Source organism: Macaca nemestrina, chromosome 16, assembly GCF_043159975.1.
Source record: "Macaca nemestrina isolate mMacNem1 chromosome 16, mMacNem.hap1, whole genome shotgun sequence".
NCBI classification, from domain to species: domain Eukaryota; kingdom Metazoa; phylum Chordata; class Mammalia; order Primates; family Cercopithecidae; genus Macaca; species Macaca nemestrina.
The window spans coordinates 98,590,951-98,613,747 of record NC_092140.1 but is presented as its reverse complement, the minus strand read 5'-3'; the positions used below and the strand labels follow the sequence as shown (position 1 = coordinate 98,613,747).

Sequence of the window (22,797 nt, the reverse complement as noted above, 5' to 3'; positions counted from 1 at the left end):
AGCAAGTTCTATAGCAGATGGATACCTGGCTTGGTGCCAGGTATCTGGACTATTGGTAGGAAGCCAGGGCTCAATCTAGGTCAGTTGGTTGTAAAAACTGCATTACAAAGACTATATTTATTTATTTTTTGAGACGGAGTCTCACTCTGTTGGCCAGGCTGGAGTGCAGTGGTGCGATCTCAGCTCACTGCAACCTCCGCCTCCCGGGTTCAAGAGATTCTCCTGCCTCAGCCTCCCGAGTAGCTGGGACTACAGGCACCCGCCACCACGCCCAGCCAATTTTTGTATTTTTAAGTAGAGACGGGGTTTCACCATATTGGACAGGCTGGTCTCAAACTCCTGACCTCGTGATCTGCCTGCCTCGGCCTCCCAAAGTGCTGGGATAGCCACCGCTCCCAGCCTGACTTTTTTAATCTAGTACTGTTTCTCTGTGTATTCCCTGTTCATTACGCAAGGCACTTAGCATATCGCAAAAAGAAAAGCTACCTTGGTGCTTTTCTGAGTTTTACATTCCTGACTTAAGTCAAACCTCAAAAAAATTATGAATAATGCCCCCACCAGTTCTGTTAAAAAGGACTCCAAGAGAAAATCCAACAGCCTGGAGCATCTAATCACGCAGAGACTGAACTAGTTGGCTTAAACAACAGCTTGGGGTTACAATTTTTGTTGTTTTTTTTTTCATGGGTGGGAGAGACTTTCTTTTTCTCTGCCGACCTCTTTCAAGGCAGTGTTGTCTAGAGGCGAAGGGCAGGGACTCTGAAGTCAGAGGGCCTGTTGGCTCCACACTTCCTATCTTATGAATGTGGGCAAGTGACTTAACCTTTCTGAGCCTCAGTTTCCTTACCTATAAAATTAGGCTAATAATGACACCTACTTCATAGGGCTATTGTGACAAATAAATGAAGTAAAGCACTTAGCACAATTTCTAGCACACTTAAATACTCAAACATTAGCTATTGCTATTGATATATATGGTTGTTGTTTAAGCCAGTTAGTGGGAGTTAAACTAATGATCTTCACAGTACAGACTGTGTCGTGTTATCCATAGGAGCCCTCCTGGCTGGCTTGCATGAGCTGCCTGCCTCCCCCACCTGCCCCACCCTGCTCTCTTCCCAAAGCATCACCTGTGACTCTGCCACACTGGCCTTCTCACTTCTTTTATCCATATAAGCCTAACATTGCCATCTCAGGGCCTTGGCACTTGCCCTTTACTTCCCGAACCTCTCTTCCCCTAAATCTTCACATGGCCTGTCTGTTTCCAAAGTCGTTTGCTCAGAGAGACCATCCTTGACTGGGCATTAGTCCATTGCTGCATAACAGATTATCCCAAAACTTAGTGGCTGAAAGCAACAAATACGTCTCAGTTTCTGTGGGTCAAGAATCTGGGTGGAGCTTAGCTGGGTAATTTTGACTCAGGGTCTCTGACAAGGCTGTAGTCAAGATGTCATCCAGGCTGCAGTCTTGAGGATTGCGTGGGAGAGGATTTACCCACAAGCTCACTCATGCTTCATGCCATGGCAGCTGGCTTCCTGCCAGAGCCAGGAAGACAGAGTTAGAGAGAACCCAAGACAGAAGCCAGTCTTTTTATGCCCTGCTCTCAGAAGTGGCATCCCATTGCCTCTGCTCTATTCTGTTGGTTAGACAGGAGTCGGTAAGTCCAGCCCACACTTAAGAGGAGGGGAGTACATGAGGGTCTGAATACTAGGAGGTGGGGATCCTTGGCACCATCTTAGCGGCTGCTTACCCATCCACCTTCTCTAAAGTGGCAGGCACATCCACATACAAACCTCCATCACTCTCTATTCCCATACCTTGCTATATTCCTTCATAGTACTCATTGTCAACTGACGTTATATTATATATTTATATATTTATTGTCTAATTCCACTTGAAAAATGTCTCCTTGGTGACAAGGGCTTTGTCCTTGTTTGCTTCTGAACCCCGAGGACTTAAAACTGGGCACACAGTAGGCTTTCATTGGTGTTTATTCAGAAAGTGAGTGAATATATGCATGATTACATAGCAGTGTCAGAGTATGAGTGCCACAACAGGAAGAAGGACTGATGATTTATAATGACATTTTTTTGTACACTTATTAGCTGACACTTGCAACTCAGAAAGCCACCACAGTAACAAGCTTCAAGAAGACAAAAAATTCTTGAGTGAGACAAGGAACCATGCCTATCCTATGGCTTCAGTGGGAGGAGGAGCTGAGGGGGAGGCATGGGTAAGCATCATAGAGAGCCTTGATAAAGATGGTTATGCTTTATATTGTTTCATTTTTGTCTTCTCTGTGTCCTCAAGAGCCTCTAACATTACTGTCTTCACCACCTTGATCCCATGCTTCATCCGTTATCTTGCCTCTCTATTGGTCTAAAAAGGTAGAGTATCTCCCACTTGAAGTTGATTGATGGACATTTTTACTTTGCAACAGCAGTATGGGAGAGTGATATGGATTTTCCTTGGGATCTTGTCCCCACAGAACTCTAGTAGAGAAAAAGTTTTAGGATTGTTGTTTTGAGTACCGTGAAGTGGAATTTAAAGGATTTGATTCCAAGGTATGCTGTCTTTTCAATTCCAAATAGTACACTCATTTCCTAACCAGCTGTCTCGTAAATCTATGCCATTTACTACAAATAGCATTGCTTTGGAAAAATAACAGAAGGCGTGCGTTTGTTTTTCCAGCAGCTATTTAAGGTCCATTTGTCTTCCAGGTACCAGGAGTGCAAAGACGAATCTCATTTCATGCCTGCCTTCACAGAGTTTGCAATCTGACTAGACCAAAGAGCTGTGTAGTATTGAATTCCTGAAGGATAGGTGTCATTTCTTCTAACTCTTTTACCTCATTAGAATTGCAGCACCCCTCCCGCCCCCCAGCACTCCTACCTTGTAGTATTTTTTCTATAGCACTTACCTTCCAATATATGAGATATATAATTTACCTATTTATTGTATTCTTTACATATTGCCTTTCCCTCTACTCCTCAAACACACACACTGTAACATAAGCTGCGTGAGAGCAGAGATTTTTGTTTGAATGTTCACTGATGTATCCACAACCCCTGGAACCATGCCTGGCTCACAGCAGGTGTTCAAAAAATGTTTATGAAATGATTGACTCTGTATTGTTTTTTCATTAAATACCCCAAGAGCTGAACTTGAATTTGAAAAGGGAAATAACTATTCTATAAGCTTCGAATTGAGAACGACAAATTTGTGGTTGTGTGTCTTCAACTCCATAGTCTGTCACACGTAGATGACAAAAGACTGGGCCTGTCCAGGAGGAGTCAGATCTAGAGGTTCATTTAGGCAAAGGGTGACCAGAGCAGGCAAAGATTGAGTGCCAGAGGAGTAGCCTATGCAGTAGGAACCAAGCAGATCTGATAGATATTGCCAGGTAGATGACTCCAGGGGGGTCACCTGAGCTAAGAATTGGGCATGTTATTATACACTCGTAAGAAGGCAGAGCTTTGTATCTGCAAGGCCAAATTTGGCTGCAATGCATCTCACATTAAGTGAGAACTGACCCCTCCAAGGCTGACAATATTGGTTTTGTGAGCACCTGTTCTACCCATATACCTACTGCGTGGTTTCAGATTTGGGGAATTCCCAGACCGATAATATTTCAAAAAAATCTAATGGGGTGAAAGGATGTGGGACTGCTTAAGTTTTATTTTGCCCTTACTTTGTGAAATGGACTTTCCCTCACTTCGGTGAAAAATTACCGGAAATCCCAGTCTTTATTTAGGTGACCTGAAGCACTTGGAGGCCAAAACAAAGACTTAAAGCATTCAATAATTTGATGTCTGTTGTGCCATTTTTATCTTGTTAGCTCCACAATAAATTGAACAGAGTCTTGGCCTTTTCCCTTGGGTCCCCGTGAGCATTTGTGTACAACTGTTAATAAGTTACATGGGATCTAAGAATAAATTTTCATTGGAATTCCGATTTCAAGTGAAGGATCACCCAACATTGCGATCCCTCATCTAACATTATTTCAGATCCTGAGTTGCTTCTTTGCTCTGCATACTTAAACATAAGTCCTGGTGCTTAGAATACTTAACAAGGGGTTTTTGTTGCTGTTGTTTCCAAAAGTGATTAATATAAAATTGGTAATGTAAAATTAATATAAGCTTCATTTATCACTTCATTCCCTGAAGATGAGGCGTAAAAGAGTACCATTATCATGTTCTTGTCAAAGTAAATGAGTTGGATTTATATTATTTATCAGACCTTGTAATTGAAGCCTTCTAGATTTGATACTACAGTTTTATTTCTGCTTTTTGTTTATTGGATTGTTTACATGGGGAAGATTGCAGTTTGTCCTTAAATGGATGGAAAATATTAGGGATTCTAGGGGCTTATGATTAGAAACTTACGATTCGTGTGTTTATATGGCAGAGATTGCACTTTGTCCTTAAATGGTTGGAAAACATAAAGGATTCTAGGAGTTTATGATTAGGAACTGTTGTGCTGAAAATGCCTGTCTTTAGAAGTGTTAGCTTACAGGTGTGTCACTGTCTTCTGCCCAGACTTGTAGCAAGCAAGCAGAGGATTCCCTTCCTATTTGCTTGTTCTAATAAGTTGGTCCCCATTGGAGAGCAATGAAAGATCAGAACAAGCCAGAACATGAGGAGGCCAACTAGGCTTATTCCTGGCCAAAAGCAGACAGTCTAACAGACGCGTAACTGTGACTGTAAAGTAAGAAGACTGATTTGCCTCACCAGGTAGGAAAACCAGTTTAATCCTCCTTCAAGGCAGATAGTGTCTTTTCCCCTTTATAGAAAACAACCGAGACCTGGGGAAGTTAGGTAACCAGCCTAAGGTTATATGACTAGTAATTAGATAGGAACCCAGGATGGCCTGACTCCACAGACTCTGCTTTATTTTGACACATAGTCTCACTCTGTCACCCAGGCTGGAGTGCAGTGGGGTGACCTTGGCTCACTGCAGCCTTGACCTCCTGGGCTCAAGCAATCCTCCTACCTCAGCCTCCTGAGTAGCTAGGACCATAGGTTCAAGCCACCAAGCCTGGCTAATTTTTGTATTTTTTGTAGAGATGGGGTTTTGCCATGTTGCCAAGCCTGGTCTTGAACTCCTGAGCTCAAGCTATCCACCCGCCTTGGCCTCTCAAAGTGCTGGGATTAGTCATGAGCCACCACTCCTGACCAACTCAGCTTTTAATGGGCATGACGTCATCGATGTTACCTGCCTTGGACTCACATGAAGCTAACAGCTTTGCCAGAGCATATGCTCCAAGGAGTTCAGTTTAAGAGACAAAATTGTTGGCCTAGCTGAAACATGTTGGAAATGGAACTGTTCTCTGTAAATTTTAAACGTGAAAAGAATCAAATGAATGAGAGAGTAACTTGTTAAGAACCCAAATAAAGGTTTACTGATAATACTTGGTTTGTGAAAATACCATTTTTCATATTATTAAACCTTATTAGCATTATCTTTAAATATGTTCATTTTAACTTTTTCATCTAAATTGTGCCAAAGCAGCACTTGATCATCCTCAAAATATAGAAACTGTTATTCACGGATTGAATGAAATAAGGGTATGTGTTTTTTGACAGAACTCTGGATATGAAGTTAGAAAGCTCTGGGGTGGAGTCAGCTGTGTCCCTTACTGGTTGACCTCAGACAAGGCAGTCTCCCTGAGCGTTAGTTGCTTAACCAATAAAAGGGAAACAGAAACTTTAAGGGTTCGTCTCAGCCTCGGTGAGGTAATATATATTATTCTGTAAATTGCTGTGCACATGATATTTTAGTTAACATACATAACTATGAATAGTATATCTATGATTACTATTGAAATTATAACTGTAAAGTGATAATTTTAAAAAATTCTTAAAATAACAGATTTGTTCAGTGCTTTATAGTTACAAAGTAACTATAAATTATATTAAATATATATTTTATATATATTTTTATATATATATAAATTATATTTAATCCCCTTAAGAATATTGAAAGGTTAGTAGAAATATCTTCATTTTAATCACATAGCTCTGTGACCTTGAATATCACAGGATCACAGAGCTAGTAGGTGCAGAACTGGGACTCATTTTCTCACTGCTGTATTGTGGCTGCTTTCTTATTCTCTTAAGGTTACTTGATGGTGTCCTAGATTTAAAATTATAAAGGAAGAACTGCATAATCAGTCTTCTAAAAGCATTGAGAGGTGTTTTAGGGATTATATAAAGATAGAACAGTTACTGAGTAAGTCTATTCAGTCTGGATTTTTCAGGTAAGAAATTCTGCTCTGAAGCTTGTGTGTTGCAGATCACAATAATCATAGACACATCACATAGCTTGGGATAGTGTTAGTGTTGGTACTTACAGTGTTGTCCTCTAAAGGTAATGATCCTGGGCTAAAATATTATAATTATAATCTGTCTCATCATTTCTCCCCAGGGTGGCCATACATGCCATCTAGGCTTTGAGAGGAAAAAAATAAATATAGGTAATTTTGAGTTAAATTTTCAAAAACCAGGTATTATTTAGTGTTAGGCAAGTTGTTAACTTCTCTAAACCATAATTTCCTTGGCTTTATATGACAAAGTTAAACCAGATGGCCTCTAACATTTGAGAAACTTTTCCCTTATATTTTTTAATAATATAGATTGTATTTAATGGATCTTTACCTGAACATTTTGGTTCAGGCGATTAAAATGAAAATTATAGCAAAAAGATCCTTGAAACTTTTCTAAAAACACTGGGCATATAGGAATTAATATAGTATATGTCCCAGTTTCTATCAAGCAAACAGTAAGAGAGAACTGTAAATTTAGGGGTCTAATATTTCAAATGAGATGTGAAAGTATGGTCCCAAGCATTTGTACTGAAAATGCAGTGCCCCTTTTTTGGTAAGCGTAAGAGTGTATTAGACTTTGGGAGGAAGCCAAATTATGCTGTTTGGATATCAGCATGATCTGTCTCTCAGAATTTTCCCCTGCAGTCTCAATTGGGTACCTATTCTATTTTTAACTTAGTTCTAAACTCTTTGTTAGCATTGCTCCATCCAATTAAACTGCAGCTGCTGTTCCATTCCCTAAGGATTGTTTATGTTTCAGTGGATGAGATGGTCCTAATATATATGGCTACTTAAAGTACAGTTTTAATTCAGGGACAAGAAAATATTGTGTTTTAAGTTTTTGATATTTTGTAAAACAATGCATAAACAAACATTGGCTCTAGAATATGCTTTCACATTTCCCTTGTTGGTTATATCATCACATATGATTTATAAGTCTCTGAATGATAAAGTGTGGTTTGTTGGGTTTTGGTTGTCTTGCAGCTGGTTTCTGATGCCAAAATCATCGATTATATTACTCTCTGTGGTTCTTTTGGCAGCTGATGTGTTGTTGGTATGATAAGTGGTATGATATAAAGGTAAAGTTTGGATTAATCGTAATGGAATTTTCCATGCCTTGGGTTTTTCTCCTATAGAGATTAGTCTCCGTGAGCTGCTTCCTTCCTTTCAGTTAATCTCTGCAGCCTTTCTAGTGGTTCCTCCTGTGCTGTTGAATTCAGCATCTGTAAGAATGTGTTTGCATTGTACCAGAGCTCTACAACTTTGGCCAGCTAAGAAGGAAGCATCTCTGGGATCTTTGAATGTCACTATAAAACCTTATTTGCACAGTTGTGCAGTTTTGGCCGACTTGTTCAGTGGACCATCTAAATTCATCACTTTGAACTTTTGTAAACATTTTCCTTAAAGGGATGCTGCTCTCAAAGTTAGGTTTATGTATATGTTTAACCGCTTAACTCTATTAATTACTCCTTTATATAAATATAGAGTTTTCCCCAAAAACACATGTATATATGTTAACTAAGTTTTTTAAATTGTGAAATGGGATTTAAAATTACCTTGTCCTACTTAATTTCATTGCTGTATAAATTGGCACCAGAAAAACAACTTGAAACTTGACAGTGCAGGGTTTAAAGAGTTAAGAATTTACTGGTGGATTTTAATACATTAAAAACTTTTTTTTTAGAGATAGGATCTTGCTATGTTGCCCAGGCTGGCCTCAAACTTTTGAGATCAAGTGATCCTCCCACATCAGCCTCCTGAGTAGCTGGGACTACAAGCATGTGCCACCACACTGGCATACATTTTTTTTGTGTAGTATATTTTTGTAGTTAATTATTGATGTAGAAAATACTGTCTATGTATATATGTACTATTTTTTCAAAATCTCTCCCTGCCAGTGTGTGGAGGAAACTACCATATCCCTCAAAGCCATGTTTGATGCCTAGAGTGTGAAAGACAGAAAATGCCTGGTGATCAAGATGAGGCCTGGTCTGGCAGGCAGTCCCCCACGGCAGGCGGGAGGCACGATCGCTCTAGAGTGGGCTACACCCTCTATTTCACTGGCTCTTCATCACCTCTTGCCTCTAAGGCAGGACTCTGCCTTGCACTTAGCGGCCGCAGGGCTGTCACTGAACCTGTGATGTTGTCTGTGGAGAGCAGGCTTTCTCTTCTTCCCATCTCATTGTGTATTGCTGGATTTCTAAGAATTAGAAGTATACATATGTTTTCTTCCTGGGGTTAAAAATGACTTTATTCAGATGACGACAGGTAAATTATTTTATCTTGAAGTAGCATTTTCAAGAGACGAATTTCTAAGTGTTTTTAAATGAAAACACTTTAAAGAGCATGAAGTGATGAGATGCCAAAATCCTACACATTCTAGAACTTTCTTTTATTTTATTTTTTTCTATTCCTTGCTCTTAGCTCTGAGTATAATTTATAATCATTTGATGAATCAGAGACTGAAATCTACAAGGGGTAGACAGCTTGTTTTCTAGCAGATTACTACAGCCTTGACACGCTGAAGAAAATAGCTTCAGCAGGCTGACCAGACTTTCTGCTGAATAGGCCATCCTCAGGGCTGAGATCCAAGAACTCTGAGGTATTGTTTAGGACAGTCTACAGAGAACTGCAGATGATTTGTATCAAATAAAGCTCTTTTAGGATTAAGAGAGTGATTTACAGACCACGCTTTTGGTGAGGTGGTTTTTCTGGTATGTGGTGTGTTTATCAAAGAACAGTACACCTACCAAACTTCTCCCTCATTTAAAAAAAAAACTGTAGAGGCAAACTTTAGAGGCTTGTATTGTAATGTTTTTTGTACAACTTCTGTGATATTTTTCCTGTCTACGTTTTGAACAGCTGTTTGGTGACAGTCTGAATTTTATTTTTTATTTCTGCTTTTTGGTCTTCTGCCATTTTTCCTATCCTTTACTAAATTCAAGCAGCTGCCATATTAGCTTTTCTTTGCTGGATATTGGCTCCCTTCCACACCCATCTTTCTAGACTTTAAATCCCTTTTTCTTTTGCAGTTTTGTTTTCATCAGTTTTGCTCTCGAGAGCATCTGTTATCTTAAAGAGGTAACAAAATACATTTTACTGAGTAAAAGAACTCAAGAATTATTTGACCTTATATTCTCTGTGTGGATTTTTCCCCCAACTAGTATTTCAGAAGAGCGTAGACTGTAATATTTTTAAACCTAACATTTGACCTATCAACAGATCTGCTCTTCCTGTTATTGTATTGTCCATGGGCTTTTCTATTCAGAGTTTACTATTTCCTAATTCACCCTATCACCACCACCCCACAAAGTTATTTTCAGTAAGAGATGCTTTTCTTCATAGCGCATATAAAAATTTACCATGGCACATTTACTCAGGTTTTATAATATGAATTGAAAAAGAATCACTGTATTTTCTGTATCAGGATTTAAGAATAAATATTTGTAAAAATACTTGCTGCTTTGAAAATGAAGTCAGTAGACCCTATAGTGAAGTAGGTGTCTTATGAACTGAGAAATAAGTTTTCCCTAGGAACTAAATGTTAAGAATTAACCCACATTTTAACCAAAGAAGTGATCTCTCTGTAATAGTAATCCACTCTCAGTGGCCATTTATAAATGGGTAGTTGCAGATTTGAGAATGTTGATGTCCAGGTGAGGGGACTTGAGTTTTGTCTTTGCCAGAGCCGTTCTTGTCATGATAAGCACCATTAAATATTGCTGCTCTACTTGCCCCTCTCACTAGACTGAGCTTCTTGAGGACTAGGATCATGCTTTGTAATAGAGCTGTGGTGTAAGGGTTAAGATCCTGGGGCCTAGAGTCAGATTGCCTGGGTTCACATCCCAGGCCCTATCATTTATTGGCTATTGCGGCCTTTGGTAAGTTTCTTGACTTTTCCTTATTTTCTTCTTATTTCCTTACCTGTGAAATGGGAGCTACATAAGTTGTGAGGATTAGCGGTAAGGTAAATGGTACATAAGTACTGTTACCATTACAATTTTTCATCATGTCCCAGTGGTGCATGTTAAATGCATATTAGAACTGTATTCAAAGGAGAATTGCGTGGACCCTGGATGAGGAGAGCAGCCCTATGTATCACAAATGCATAGATGCCTCTGTCAGTGGAGATCCAGTGCTCAGTGCAATTCATAACCCAGGAAACACCCTCCTCATGTTTTGACCTGCATCCTTGAATGAAAGGAAACTGTGTTTAAATATGTGAAGATTGTACCAATGTTGACTTTCCAGTGGACACTACTTTACAGTATGGAAAGGTTTTGAGCTGCAGAAAAGTTAAAAAGAGAAAAGACATTAACTTGTCAAATCCTTCATCTTGGCATGAATGCAGTAGATCCTTCACTAAGAAAATATTGTTTCCCACTAGTGCTAAGCTTCCATTTTCTTGCTTGTCATAGTATTTCATTTCATGGTTCTGAAGATACTCATGATTTAATACAGTACTTGAAACAGTTGCACTTGGAAACTGAGTAACATTTTGCAATCTTAGATCATATTACTCTTATGTTTGTATATGTGTAGGTCTATGTGGAACATACAAGAAATTTGACACTGATTCATAGATCATTTGATTATTTTACATTTTGTTTTTTAATACTTTTAGACTATTATGGTTTATAGAACATATAACCTTCCCTCAGTATCCCTGGGGGATTGCTTCCAGGACCCCCATGGATACCAAAACCCACAGATGCTCAAGTCTCTGATATAAAATGGCACAATATTTGCATATAACCTACATGCCTCTTCCTCTGTACTTTAAATCATCTCTAGATTGCCGGTAACCTAAGTAATCTATTATTACTAATATTACATTGTACTAGGTATAATCTTGTATTACCTAGTACAATGTAAATTCTACGTAAATAGCTCTTATTCCGTATTGTTTTTTATTTGTGTTATTTTCATTATATATATATATATATTTTTTTGCTTCTTTAAAAAAAACTTTCAATCCATGTTTGGTTGAATCCACAGATACAGAGGGCCGACTGTATACTCTTATGCTTACAAAAAATGGGGCACTGCATTTTCAATACAAATGCCTGGGACCATACTTTCATATCTCATGTGAAACACCGAATTCCTAAATTCACAATTCTATCTTAGCGTTTGCGTGACAGCAATTGGGCCATATGCTAAACTTTCTGTATTAATTCCTATACATCCAGTGTTTCTATATAAGCCCCAAGTCAAAGTATTTACAAGGCTCTTTTTCCTATAATTTGCAAGGAATGAAACCGCTTTTAATTTATATGAAAATCTTGATTATGACAATATAATTAGGGACTTTATTAAGATCAGTGCAAGAAAATAAGCTTCATGGAATATATACGGAATATTTCTGCCTTTCCACATTAATCCAAATATTACCGACTCATTAACAGAATAATCAGTGTATGCAATAAGTTAATTCTGTTGTTTGATACTTAGCTGACTCAGCCATTTCAAAAAATGGGCCTATAAGAAAGGAGCAGTTGCATCTATTGACGTGGAGCAAACAGGGAGATTGGGAAAGGCTTGGTGGAGAGGGTAATGTCAGACCTGAGTGTCTGGTGTAAAGGTTGTGAGTGGAGAGTGATTTGGACAGAGGGCATAACCCGGGCATAACCCCATGCATGTAACAGCAAATGTAGTGTTGCAGTTGGTGGGAGTGTCTAAGCCATGTTAGGCCTCTGGACTGTCAGAGCCAAGGCCCTAGATGTGGTGATCCCACAGGGCATCTGTGTGGCAAAGCCTTGCAGAGACAGGCTAGTAGCCCTCCTGTGACGTCTCACCCTCTTTGTATTGGCGCCCTCCACTCCAACATTAGGCACTGTCATCTCAGAACACAATTAGGATCTCCACTAAGAAATGGAGTTCGGAAGATGTTAACATGTGTGAGTGAAGTGGGATTTTGCCCACTTATAATATAATGAAGCAAAAGAATAATATTGGAAGCTAAACAAAGCCATTTATCACTGATCAATAACTCCCTAAAGGGAAGAGTGTTTTCTAGATCTGAAACTTCGCTGAGATTTTCAGGCAGCCCTAAAGGATCAAAGTCCTCAATCCTGACAGGAAAGATTCTAGCTGTGCCTCATTCTGTGTCCTTCGTCAGTGTCTGTGGTTTCCCAGTCTGCCCTAATGTTTGATGACACTAAGGATACGTGTTGCTGTTGTGCCCCTGTTCGTTTGGCCACTATAGGGGATTGCTCCCTCAAGAGCCTGTAGCTATTCATTTTTTTCATTACATTTATTTGCCCAGTGACATACTATCTTTTTCTCTTTTATCTTCTTTTCACCTCCTTTGTCTTTCCTCTTCTTCCATCTCACCCATCATCATCTATTCTGTCTACAGATGGAGTATTTTTATTTTTAAATCCTTGCATTTGTATCATGTCCCACACATACCCAGAACCCATTTATTCCCCAGATCTTAACTTAGTACCTACCATGTGCCAGGTATTGAGAAAACTAGGTTGAAAAAGACAAGTTCTGAGACCTTTAGGAGTGTAGTCAAGTAAAACATAGCTATCATAGTTCTTCTGCTTATAAAATACAGAACACTTGGATCCAAATCAAATATTTCATTTTATCCTCATAACAACCCTGTGAGGTAATTATTATCATTGTTGCAAAAAGCAATCTGCAGTATTTTTGTCTTATTTTTCCACCATTGCTTAAAATACCACTTTCTTCTATCTTTAGTTCATGTGGGCATGAAATCAACAAAGGATCTCATTAATCTTCCTTTCAAACTCACGTTCCTCCATCACTTTCCAGTCTTTTGCCAGCATAAGTTCTTCTTAAAAATTCAGCACCTTTTCTCATGACTTTCTGTTTGTTATTTTAGAAATGAATATTGGAACTCCCTCCTCACATTCTCCTAGATAATCCAATATTTGTTTTTAAAGTACATATATGGCTCTTTATTTTATATGTAGTCCCTAATAGCCTCTTCAGAGAAGAGCCTTGCTCACCGTATAAATTACAGTACCTTGTATTTAGCAAGTGTGTAATGTAGATTAGCCAAATTTAACAAAATGTACAGATTAATTTATTGTGCCTCTAGTTTGTCTGAAAAATTCTTTTCCTTTCCCAAATGACCTCAGTGTTCCTATTGAGTTTTACCTTGTGTTTAAAAACGCTTTTCACAATTTGAATTTTTTTCACCTTTCTTTAGAGCTGATACATGACCTCAGACAATTTAATGTTTTACTGAAATTAAATAAGGATATTTCTAAATTTTTGCTTGTGTCTGTAGTCAAAATACTAAGTCATAAAGAACCAAACTTTGTCCTGTGGTTTCTACAGATCCCTATGACTACTAAACCACTAGTTACTACTGGCAGGATGAACCCATAAGCAGTTGTTTGCAGATGTTCAGAGTGATCTGATCATCTGTCCATATTTTTTTTATCAATGATCTGACATCAAAGCTTTACCAAAGATGAAGTAGATAGTTCCATTTTTCTCTCTAAGCTTTATTACTCCATTATGGGAAGAAATTTAGATTGCCATCATAAGGTTTCTTTTACATGTATGTGGATGACTCCACAAGTATAAACATGTTTGCCTTCAGCACTGATAACGTGTTGGGCCTTTTAGATGACATCCCAGTCAACAGCAGCAAATGATGCTGTGCTCATTTCTGCCAATTTTCTAAGAAGTCTGTATTCTTGTCACCAAGTCGTGCTTGTTTGAACACACTCAGGAAGAGAGAAGTCCTGTTAAACAATGTATTGCCTTTTTTGAACCTGTTTTTCTGTCCATCATGTGACAGATACTGTACTGTATAGTTAGCTGATCGAAGGTGACTTTTTAAAGACTGAGAGAGACACAAATGAGGAAAGCTTCTAACGTTCAGCCCTGTGTTCCTAGCTTTCCTTCACCATCGCAGGAAGAGGCCTGTAGCTCCCTCTGACTGACTCCATCATTTTTGAGCAGTTATTTGAGATTTAGCTTCTCTGATTTTATTCCTTTAAAATTCCCGTTTTCCTACTTTATTGTTTAATTTTCCTCTCAATTTCTGGTGCTTTATTTCAGTTGCCTTCAATTTCTTGCTACCCCTTCTGTATACTGGAACAGTTAACCCTCAGTTGATTAAAGTGATTAAAAAGAAACAGACCCAGATAACTCAAAACTAATTTGTTTGACTTTGGATTTTAAGATGATTTTGTACCAGATTTGCATTCCCACTTGGGTTTTATTTAAGCTGCTATTATGATCAGTTGACATTCCTTAAGCATGTACCAGCTGGCTAATGGAGTGAACAGGCAGGCCTGAGGAAGCTGTGCTAGGATGGAAAATTGGCTGGAGATAATACACACATGGATCATTGAAAATTGATTGTGGTTTGTTCCTGTGCCCAGAAAACCGTCTGCTTAATGACTCAGCTCTCTTGGGTCTCCATGGAACTTAGTATTCTAATATAATTAATTGGTTTTACAAAGAAACCTTCAAGATATTGAAAAGAACCAAGTATAAAAACTAGCATACCAAGAACTAAGTTTATGTCTGAATAATTTTTTAATGGTTCAAGTTCTGTATATACTTAGTACTTATATGTTCTCCTATTTGCTTTTCCTGTATTTTAATTACAGTTTACACTTCTTTCATCACCTCATTAAAAACTGTCTTGTTTCATGCACGTTGATGTTTCATAATCTTTGATAATTTAAGTATTTTGCCTTTGTGATAATGTAGAATAGAAACTGGATTTATAATTTCCTTACCCAGTAATTCATTAATGGGGTTTCTCGAGGAAACAACAGAGGCTATAGTAATGGGGTAATTGCTGACTTTTTCCCCTTAATTTTGAAGGTAGTGATACTGTTTTAAGGTTGGGATACTTGATTGCTAGAAATTGTTGTTTTTTTCTTTGAAAGTAAAGCTCTGTAGAGGGAGCTTATGCAGGAGAATTTTGGGTGGGAAGTAGCGAATGCTCAACATTCTTAGGGCAAAATAGTGATCAGTCCTCCTTCATTCCTTCCGCCTCTCCAGTATCAGCCTATTCCCCAGTTCTCTTTGAATAAATGCAGTAGTGGCACTCTGTTAGAACTTTTTTTCCCCATTTATTTTAATTTTTGCCTTTTAATGATAAACGATTTCTCCAGGATTTGCTGTGCAGATATTTGTGGAGGAGATAGTCTAATAGAAGGATCAGATGATACCTAGCCTTAAAAACAGAGGTTGGGTTTTGTTTGCTTTGTTCCTCTTCCCCATTGCCCTTCTCCCTGATCGTTAGCAGTGTTACTTTGGGCAAGTTAGTCGATGTCTCTGAATATCACTTTCCACATCTGCAAACTGGTGGTAATAACTATGTTGTCATGGTTATATAGTATAGTACTTGGTATACTTAAAGCTCTATATCAACATGAGTTGTTGTTAAACCAATTGCAGATACCTAACTTGGGTAGATCCAAACCATGGGAATGGGTCACTCTGCACCACTTTGGCTGTGGACAGCAGCTAAGCCCCCTTTACCAATGGGAACAAGGTAGACCAGCTGACTGAGTGCCCTTCCCCCCAGTCACTACTCCTCTTTTATGGTCTTTCATCCTTGGTGAATTTGTTTTACCGCAGGCAGTCTTTCTCATACACATACCTTCTTTTCTCTTTGATTGTACTCGTAAACCAGAAGGCATCCTTAAGCATGCCAGGTAAAATTAATAACAGTGCTACAGACAATTTTAAGTAGAATTGAAACTAAAGAAGAGTCACTGTCAAACTTCAAGCTCTTGAAAGCACCTAGAATATGCCTTCAGGGTCTCTGCAAGAATCTTTACTGAGTACCTTCTGCAGATGTATAGCATTTCAGCTGGATTCTGACTCAAATAAGCTTCTGTAGTCTGGTCCAGAAAGCTAGGCAAACATTTTAACATAGTTTTTATGGGAAAACACATTCTAGTTTATTTGTAACTGATACATATTTTGTTCATAGTTGGGGAACTGCCCCAAAAAGTTTTTTTCCCAATTATTATTATTATTATTATTTTTTTTTTGAGACGGAGTCTCGCTCTGTCGCCCAGGCTGGAGTGCAGTGGCCGGATCTCAGCTCACTGCAAGCTCCGCCTCCCGGGTTCACGCCATTCTCCGGCCTCAGCCTCCCGAGTAGCTGGGACTACAGGCGCCCGCCACCTCGCCCAGCTAGTTTTTTGTATTCTTAATAGAGACGGGGTTTCACCGTGTTAGCCAGGATGGTTTCGATCTCCTGACCTCGTGATCCGCCCGTCTCGGCCTCCCAAAGTGCTGGGATTACAGGCTTGAGCCACCGCGCCCGGCCCCCAATTATTTTTAACCATTTCTTTTGACAGAAGGAGAGCACATAGGTGGATCTAGGTATGATTTATCTGTTTTTATTTTAAAACTACCACACTAATTTATGGGAAAGGAAGAGGCATATTTGGAATATTTATACCTTTTAAGTTTTTTACTTAAATCTATAAGGGTGAAAAAGGATCTCGGTTTGGAATTAGGATAAATTTTGATTGAACTACTGTAAGAGACAAAGTCCCCAGATCATTTCAGCAGGCCATATCATTATTCTAAAGAGCTGGAAGAAGCAGCATATGTGGTCATCAAATGAACTTACTTGTTCGTGATTCCATAAGACTGGGCTGCGAAACTTGTGATTGAGGGAGTCAGCATGTTGTTAGATAGGCAAGCGCTTCAGTTCTTCATTGATCCATAGCAGTGGGCCTTCCCAAGAAGGATCAGAAAATGTCAGGCTGCTGAGTTAACTGAAAAGACATTAAAGATCTCAATCAGAGTTTATTTAAAAATGAGTTATACAAAAATAAGCAGATGTATTTTTGAAGATGAAGAGGTGGTGAAATAGTTTGAAAGCATAGTGTTAAGAATATGGAAGTAAATAAAGAGAAACAGATGAAAAAAAGTTGAAATTGTTTTCTTTGGTGGGTAGGGCAGGATAATGTAGAAGACTATTGTATTTTAAATCTTTTAAATAATATTTGTCTTTTTAAACGATGTGCATGCTTTACTTTGATAAAAATCAACATGAAATAAAACGTTCTTGTAAACAGAATGTTAATATTTGAAGATTATATAAATAGTGTATGGTAGTATTATAATAGTGTCATTATAACATTTTAATATAGACTCTATATAATTATCCAGCTTCAAAAATTCATGATTAGATTTATAGTTCTGTTTTTGGACTATATTTGTTTTGGACTATATTTGTTTACACCTCTCTTTTTCTTAACTTTGTTATTGATACATCATATTCAAGTCAGGGATGATCATCTTCCTATGTTGCTACCCGTAGCACCTTGCACAGTATTTTACACATAGTAAAGTCTCAGAATATAGTTGATAAATATGTTTTCTGTTTTTTTAACCTCTTCAAAAATTACACAAATAATACATGTTCATTGTAGAAAAAATAGAAAATGCAGCAATGCAAACAGAAAAAAAAAATCACCTTACAACTCATCTTACTGTTTTGATAACATCCCTCCAGATTTTTTTTATTATTATTATTTTTATTTTTTTTAGAGACCAGGTCTTGCCGTGTTGCCCAGGCTGGTCTCAAACTCCTGGCCTCAGGTGATCCTCTCACCTCAGTCTCCCAAAGTACTGGGATTACAGGCATGAGCCACCATACCCAGCCCTCTCCAAATGTTTTTCTATGTAATATATATGTAAACAATTTTGAAATTAAGATTATTCTACACATATTCTTTTGTACCAGCTTTATATACTGAATGTCTGTCCTGTGCCAAAAATTCATTTGTCTTCATTTTTAAAGACTGCCTAATCTTCCGCGTATGTGGATATGTCATGATTTATTTAACCAATCCTTTATCAGTAAATATTTAAGTTTTCTGTTTTTTTTCTTTGTTAGCAAATAGTTTGAATATGCTTGTACATATAGTTTTACATACTTATTTGAATATTTTCATAGGACAAAGTAAAATTTTTAGGTCAACTGGTATATACTATTCTTAAGGTTCTTTATTATATTGCTGGATTGTCCTCCAGAAATGTAATATCAGCTTCAGTCCCCATTAGTAGAGAAGAAGTTATCCATTTTTCTACCCCCCTCACTAATGGGCAGAAACATTTATCCTTGTTGAGTTCACTGGTATTTTTTTTGAATAACAGTGAATTTGAAAAAATATAGATACATACATATTTGGATGTTCATGTCTTTTGGTTATTCAAATTAATAAGAAAAGAGAATTCTTATATTAAGGGTATGTGATTTAACTGTCTCATACCAAAAAATATTTTTCCCAGTTTGTAATTTTTTCTCTTCATTGTTGCTTCTCTTTATATTAATAGTTTCTTTTTAATTTATGTGTTCAAAATTGTCAACTGTTTAAAAAAAAATTTGCCCCAACAATCATGCTTCAAAGGTTAGTTCCTTTCCCAAGATCATGGACCTAGAATGAATTGATTTTCAGAACTTAGTGGGGTGACTACCTCTCAAATCTTTTCCTTTTTCTTATCAGGAAAGCAATAGAAGAACTGCTTAAGGAGGCAAAACGTGGGAAAACTAGAGCTGAAACAATGGGACCCATGGGTTGGTAAGTTCTTTGAGTAATCTGCCTTAAAACGTAAGAAAAAATTCTTAACTGGAGATATAAATATGTAAATCTTTAGCATATAGAGGAAATGGGAAACCTTGGAAGCAGAAGTCGCTCAGAGACAAGTGTAGAGTAAGGCACTGCTGAGAACCAAATGTTGAGAAACTCTAACAACATGAAGAAATGGGCAGCTGGCGCATATGGAGGATATACAGTATAGGTTCATTGTCCCTTTACTTCACAAGTCCCCAAGAGGTATTTAGATACTACTGTGCCCAAAGTCATCATCTGTGCAAGAGTAATATTATGTTGGTGTTTATTGTTTAAGAATTTCTAGTTTACTTATAGTCCTTAGTAAATTAAAATTTATTTTAGGAAATTAATTTTAACTGTAAACATTTTGATTATGTGACAATTCAGCCATGCAGAATTAAAGATTATCTTTGCAGATTATGTACGAAATAGAGCTGTTAAAACTTAATATGGACTGGGCACAATGGCTCATGCCTGTCATCCCAGCACTTTGAGAGGCCCAGGTGGGAGGATTGTTTGAGCCCAAGAGTTCGAGACTAGCCTGGGCAACATAGTGAGACTTCATCTCTACCAAAAAAAAAAAATCCTTCTAGGCACTACTTTAGGATGCCATTTGCATTTGATGAATATGCTGATTGTGGAATTTTTATCTACAGTTAAAAATGTACTGCAGTGGAATGAGGTGGGTCATTAAAAAGAGTAAAATGTAAAAATGTGATAAGAGTAGAAGCTAAACTTCTGAACTTAGCTTGTTATGTAAATTTGACGTTTAGAACCGTGCACATGGTTTACCTAAAATCCAAGACGAAAATTAAAATAGAGAGAAAAGATAATACCTAAAAATCAAGCAAAATAAAACATGGACCTGATAAACCATTGAGTGGATGACTTAGCTTCATGGAAAGAAACTATTTCAGGTGATCTGAAATTTGACTATATTTCTAAAAGATAAAAAATAACTACAAAGAAATTGTTTACAGTCACCATATTGTTAGTATTGGTATTGCTATTCTGAAAATTTTATGTATTAGGATAAAACAAGCAATACTTGCTGTATATAAATACCAAGATTTAACATGAAAATGTTAAAGAGCTACAAATATAAAATCAAAGAAGTAAATACCTACCTATAATCCTAAATTCGAATTGGAAACATCAGTATGAGGTTGTGCTAGATTTTCTCTTAAAAAAGAGAGGGAGAGAGAAAAGCTTTTTCTAGCTCTCTTCACAGAAAAGGCCTAGAAACAATGACCACCCACCCAGTAGCAGTGGGCACCCCTAGTGTCAAAATTGTTTTATGTAAATACCATTTCTCACTGAAAGGAGAGAGGAATCCTTAGAGTAAGAACTGATTACAGACCTGAAGTAGTGCCCAGAGTTAGCCAAACTGCAAAGTTAGAGGTCACAGTCCGCAAGACTATCCTTACTTTTTATACTAACTGCAAGTTCAGAGGGTTCCCCCGAACTACCACCCTTAGCTTCAATAATTCACTGGAAGAACTCACACAATTCACTGAAATCTGTTATACTCGTTCGTGGTTACAGTTTATTACAGGGAAAAGATACAAATTAAAATCAGCCAAAATAAGACACAAAGATCCGAGTCTGGGAGGAGTCCAAATGTTAAGCCACTGTTACCCTCTGCTCTGTGAAGAGGACATGCTACCCTCCCAACATCAGTGTGTGATAATAGGCATGGAATATTGCCAAGCAAGGAAGCTCACTTGAGCCTCAGCATTCAAAGTTTTTATTGAGGTTTCATTACATAGGTTTGAAGTCACAACATGCTACCCTCCCAGCATCAGTGTGTGATAATAAGCATGGAATATTGCCAAGCAAGGAAGCTCACTTGAGCCTCAGCATTCAAAGTTTTTATTGAGGTTTCATTACATATTTTGATTGATGGATGGATGGATGGATTACATGACTGATCTCAGTTTCCAGGTTGACTGATGCCACATAAACCAAAGCTCTCACCCTAAGTCACATGTTAGTCTTTCTGGCATGGCCAGCTCCCACTCTAAGACTCTTAGGTGTGGCCAACCCTACCCTAAACAAAGACATTTCTATCAGGTATGACATAGATTACTTTCTGGAAGCTAAGGCAAAGGCCAGTCCTCTCTTTGGGCCAGATCAAACTCTTCACTACATGGGCAGGAAATGTATAAGAGAAGCTGGAAAATCTTGTCATACCAGAAAGCAAAGAAACTGTCAAAGACCAATGTACTCATGGCAGAAAGACTCAGGACCCACTTGAAAGGTCTCCCACTAGTCAAAGATGAGATAATTTGATTTAAAAAAACAAATAAATGATTAAAACACCTAAAATATGTTAAAATCTATAAGGTCATAATGATAATCATAATGACAAACCTGGTAGTCCCTTTTATAGGATGCTAGGGAACCAAATCACTATTCACAAAACTGATAAATAGGAAGAAGTAAGCATTTACCCTGTTCCCTGTACAAATTATACTTCAAAGTCACCAACTGATGAAAGAAAACTTTACAGAACAATTATAACTAATGCATTAGAAGGATTATAGAATAATATTATCATCATTTGAATTTCAACACTTTCATCAACCCTTATACCACAGAAAGACGCAAGAAGAGCAAACCACCACTTCTGGGGCATCCTTGTCAAAAAATTGAACCTGAATCTGATCAAGTCTCTAGTTAGAACTACTAGTTTACAAGAAATACAGAGGGCAGAGGAACATGTTAAATGACACCATAAGGCTGCAATCACAAAAATTCAGAATGTGAGAAATGCTACAGGACAAAGAACCCAGTTTCTTTAACAAATGAATTGCAAGGAGAAAAGAAAGAGGAGCATCCTATCAATTAATAGATTTGAGGAACATCAAATAAAATGGGTACCTTGTTTGTATCTTTATCCAAACTAACTGTAAAAAGTTATGAAACAATTGAGAGTATTTGATATTAAGGAACTGATGTTGATTTTTTAGGTGTGATAGTATTGCTGTTATTTTAATTTTTAATTAAATTAAAATTTAATTTAATTTAATCTTTAAAATTAAAGGCTGAATTTTTATTCAGCTGAATAAAAATTTTATGACAGGCTGAATCTTTATCAGGCTGTCAGTGATCATTGGTCCAATCTAATACCTATTGGAAAGACTCAGCATAGAGCTAAAATCATGCAGTTTACAAGTAATTAAGAAAATATCAGTCATAGTTCTTGCTCTGTAAGGAGGGTTCAAGGGGATTGGTTGTTTCTAGCCAGATCTCCAGATAGACGTCATTTATCCTGACAACTTTAATGCCACTTACTGGGTTAGTAAAACTTTCTGATAGTAAAAGAACTAGTGTATCAATGCTAGTTCTGCTCTCTCTGGGGAAAGTTACCATGTGCACCAGCCTGTCTTGAGATTTGTATGGGCATTGAGGTACTCTGGAAATAACACCAGTTACATTCGCTGTTCCACAGAGTTACTGGGAACCCAGGCTCCTCCCAGTTTTCCAAATCTCCCAGTCATAGGGTGTGACTCTTTTCTATGTAGTCTAATATAGAAACAGACATTGAGTCCACATTTCAATTAGCAGAAAGGAAGAAGAGAAAGAAGGCACACCCGTTTCCTTTAAGAAAACTTGCCATGACCGGGCACTGTGGCTCACGCCTATATCCCAGCACTCTGGGAGGCCGAGGTGAGCAGATTACTTGAGGTCAGGAGTTTGAGACCAGCCTGGCCAACATGGTGAAATCACATGTCTACTAAAAATACAAAAATTAGCGGGATGTGCTGGCGCACATCTGTAATCCCAGCTACTCGGGAGGCTGAGGCAGGAGAATCACCTGAACCTGTGAGAGGGAGGTTGCAGTAAGCCGAGATCACGCCATTGCACTCCAGCCTGGGGGACACA

At 37.9% G+C, this 22,797-nt stretch overlaps 1 protein-coding gene across 1 annotated transcript in view; it reads left to right on the top strand.

Annotated features, from left to right (window-relative positions):
• Positions 1-22,797, top strand: part of LOC105490207 (RNA polymerase I and III subunit D) — a 45,647-nt gene that overhangs the window by 8,222 nt on the left and 14,628 nt on the right. The window contains exon 2 of the mRNA XM_011755608.2: positions 18,802-18,876. Within this exon, the coding sequence (XP_011753910.1) occupies positions 18,802-18,876 (75 nt within the window). The remainder of the gene's footprint in view (positions 1-18,801; positions 18,877-22,797) is intronic.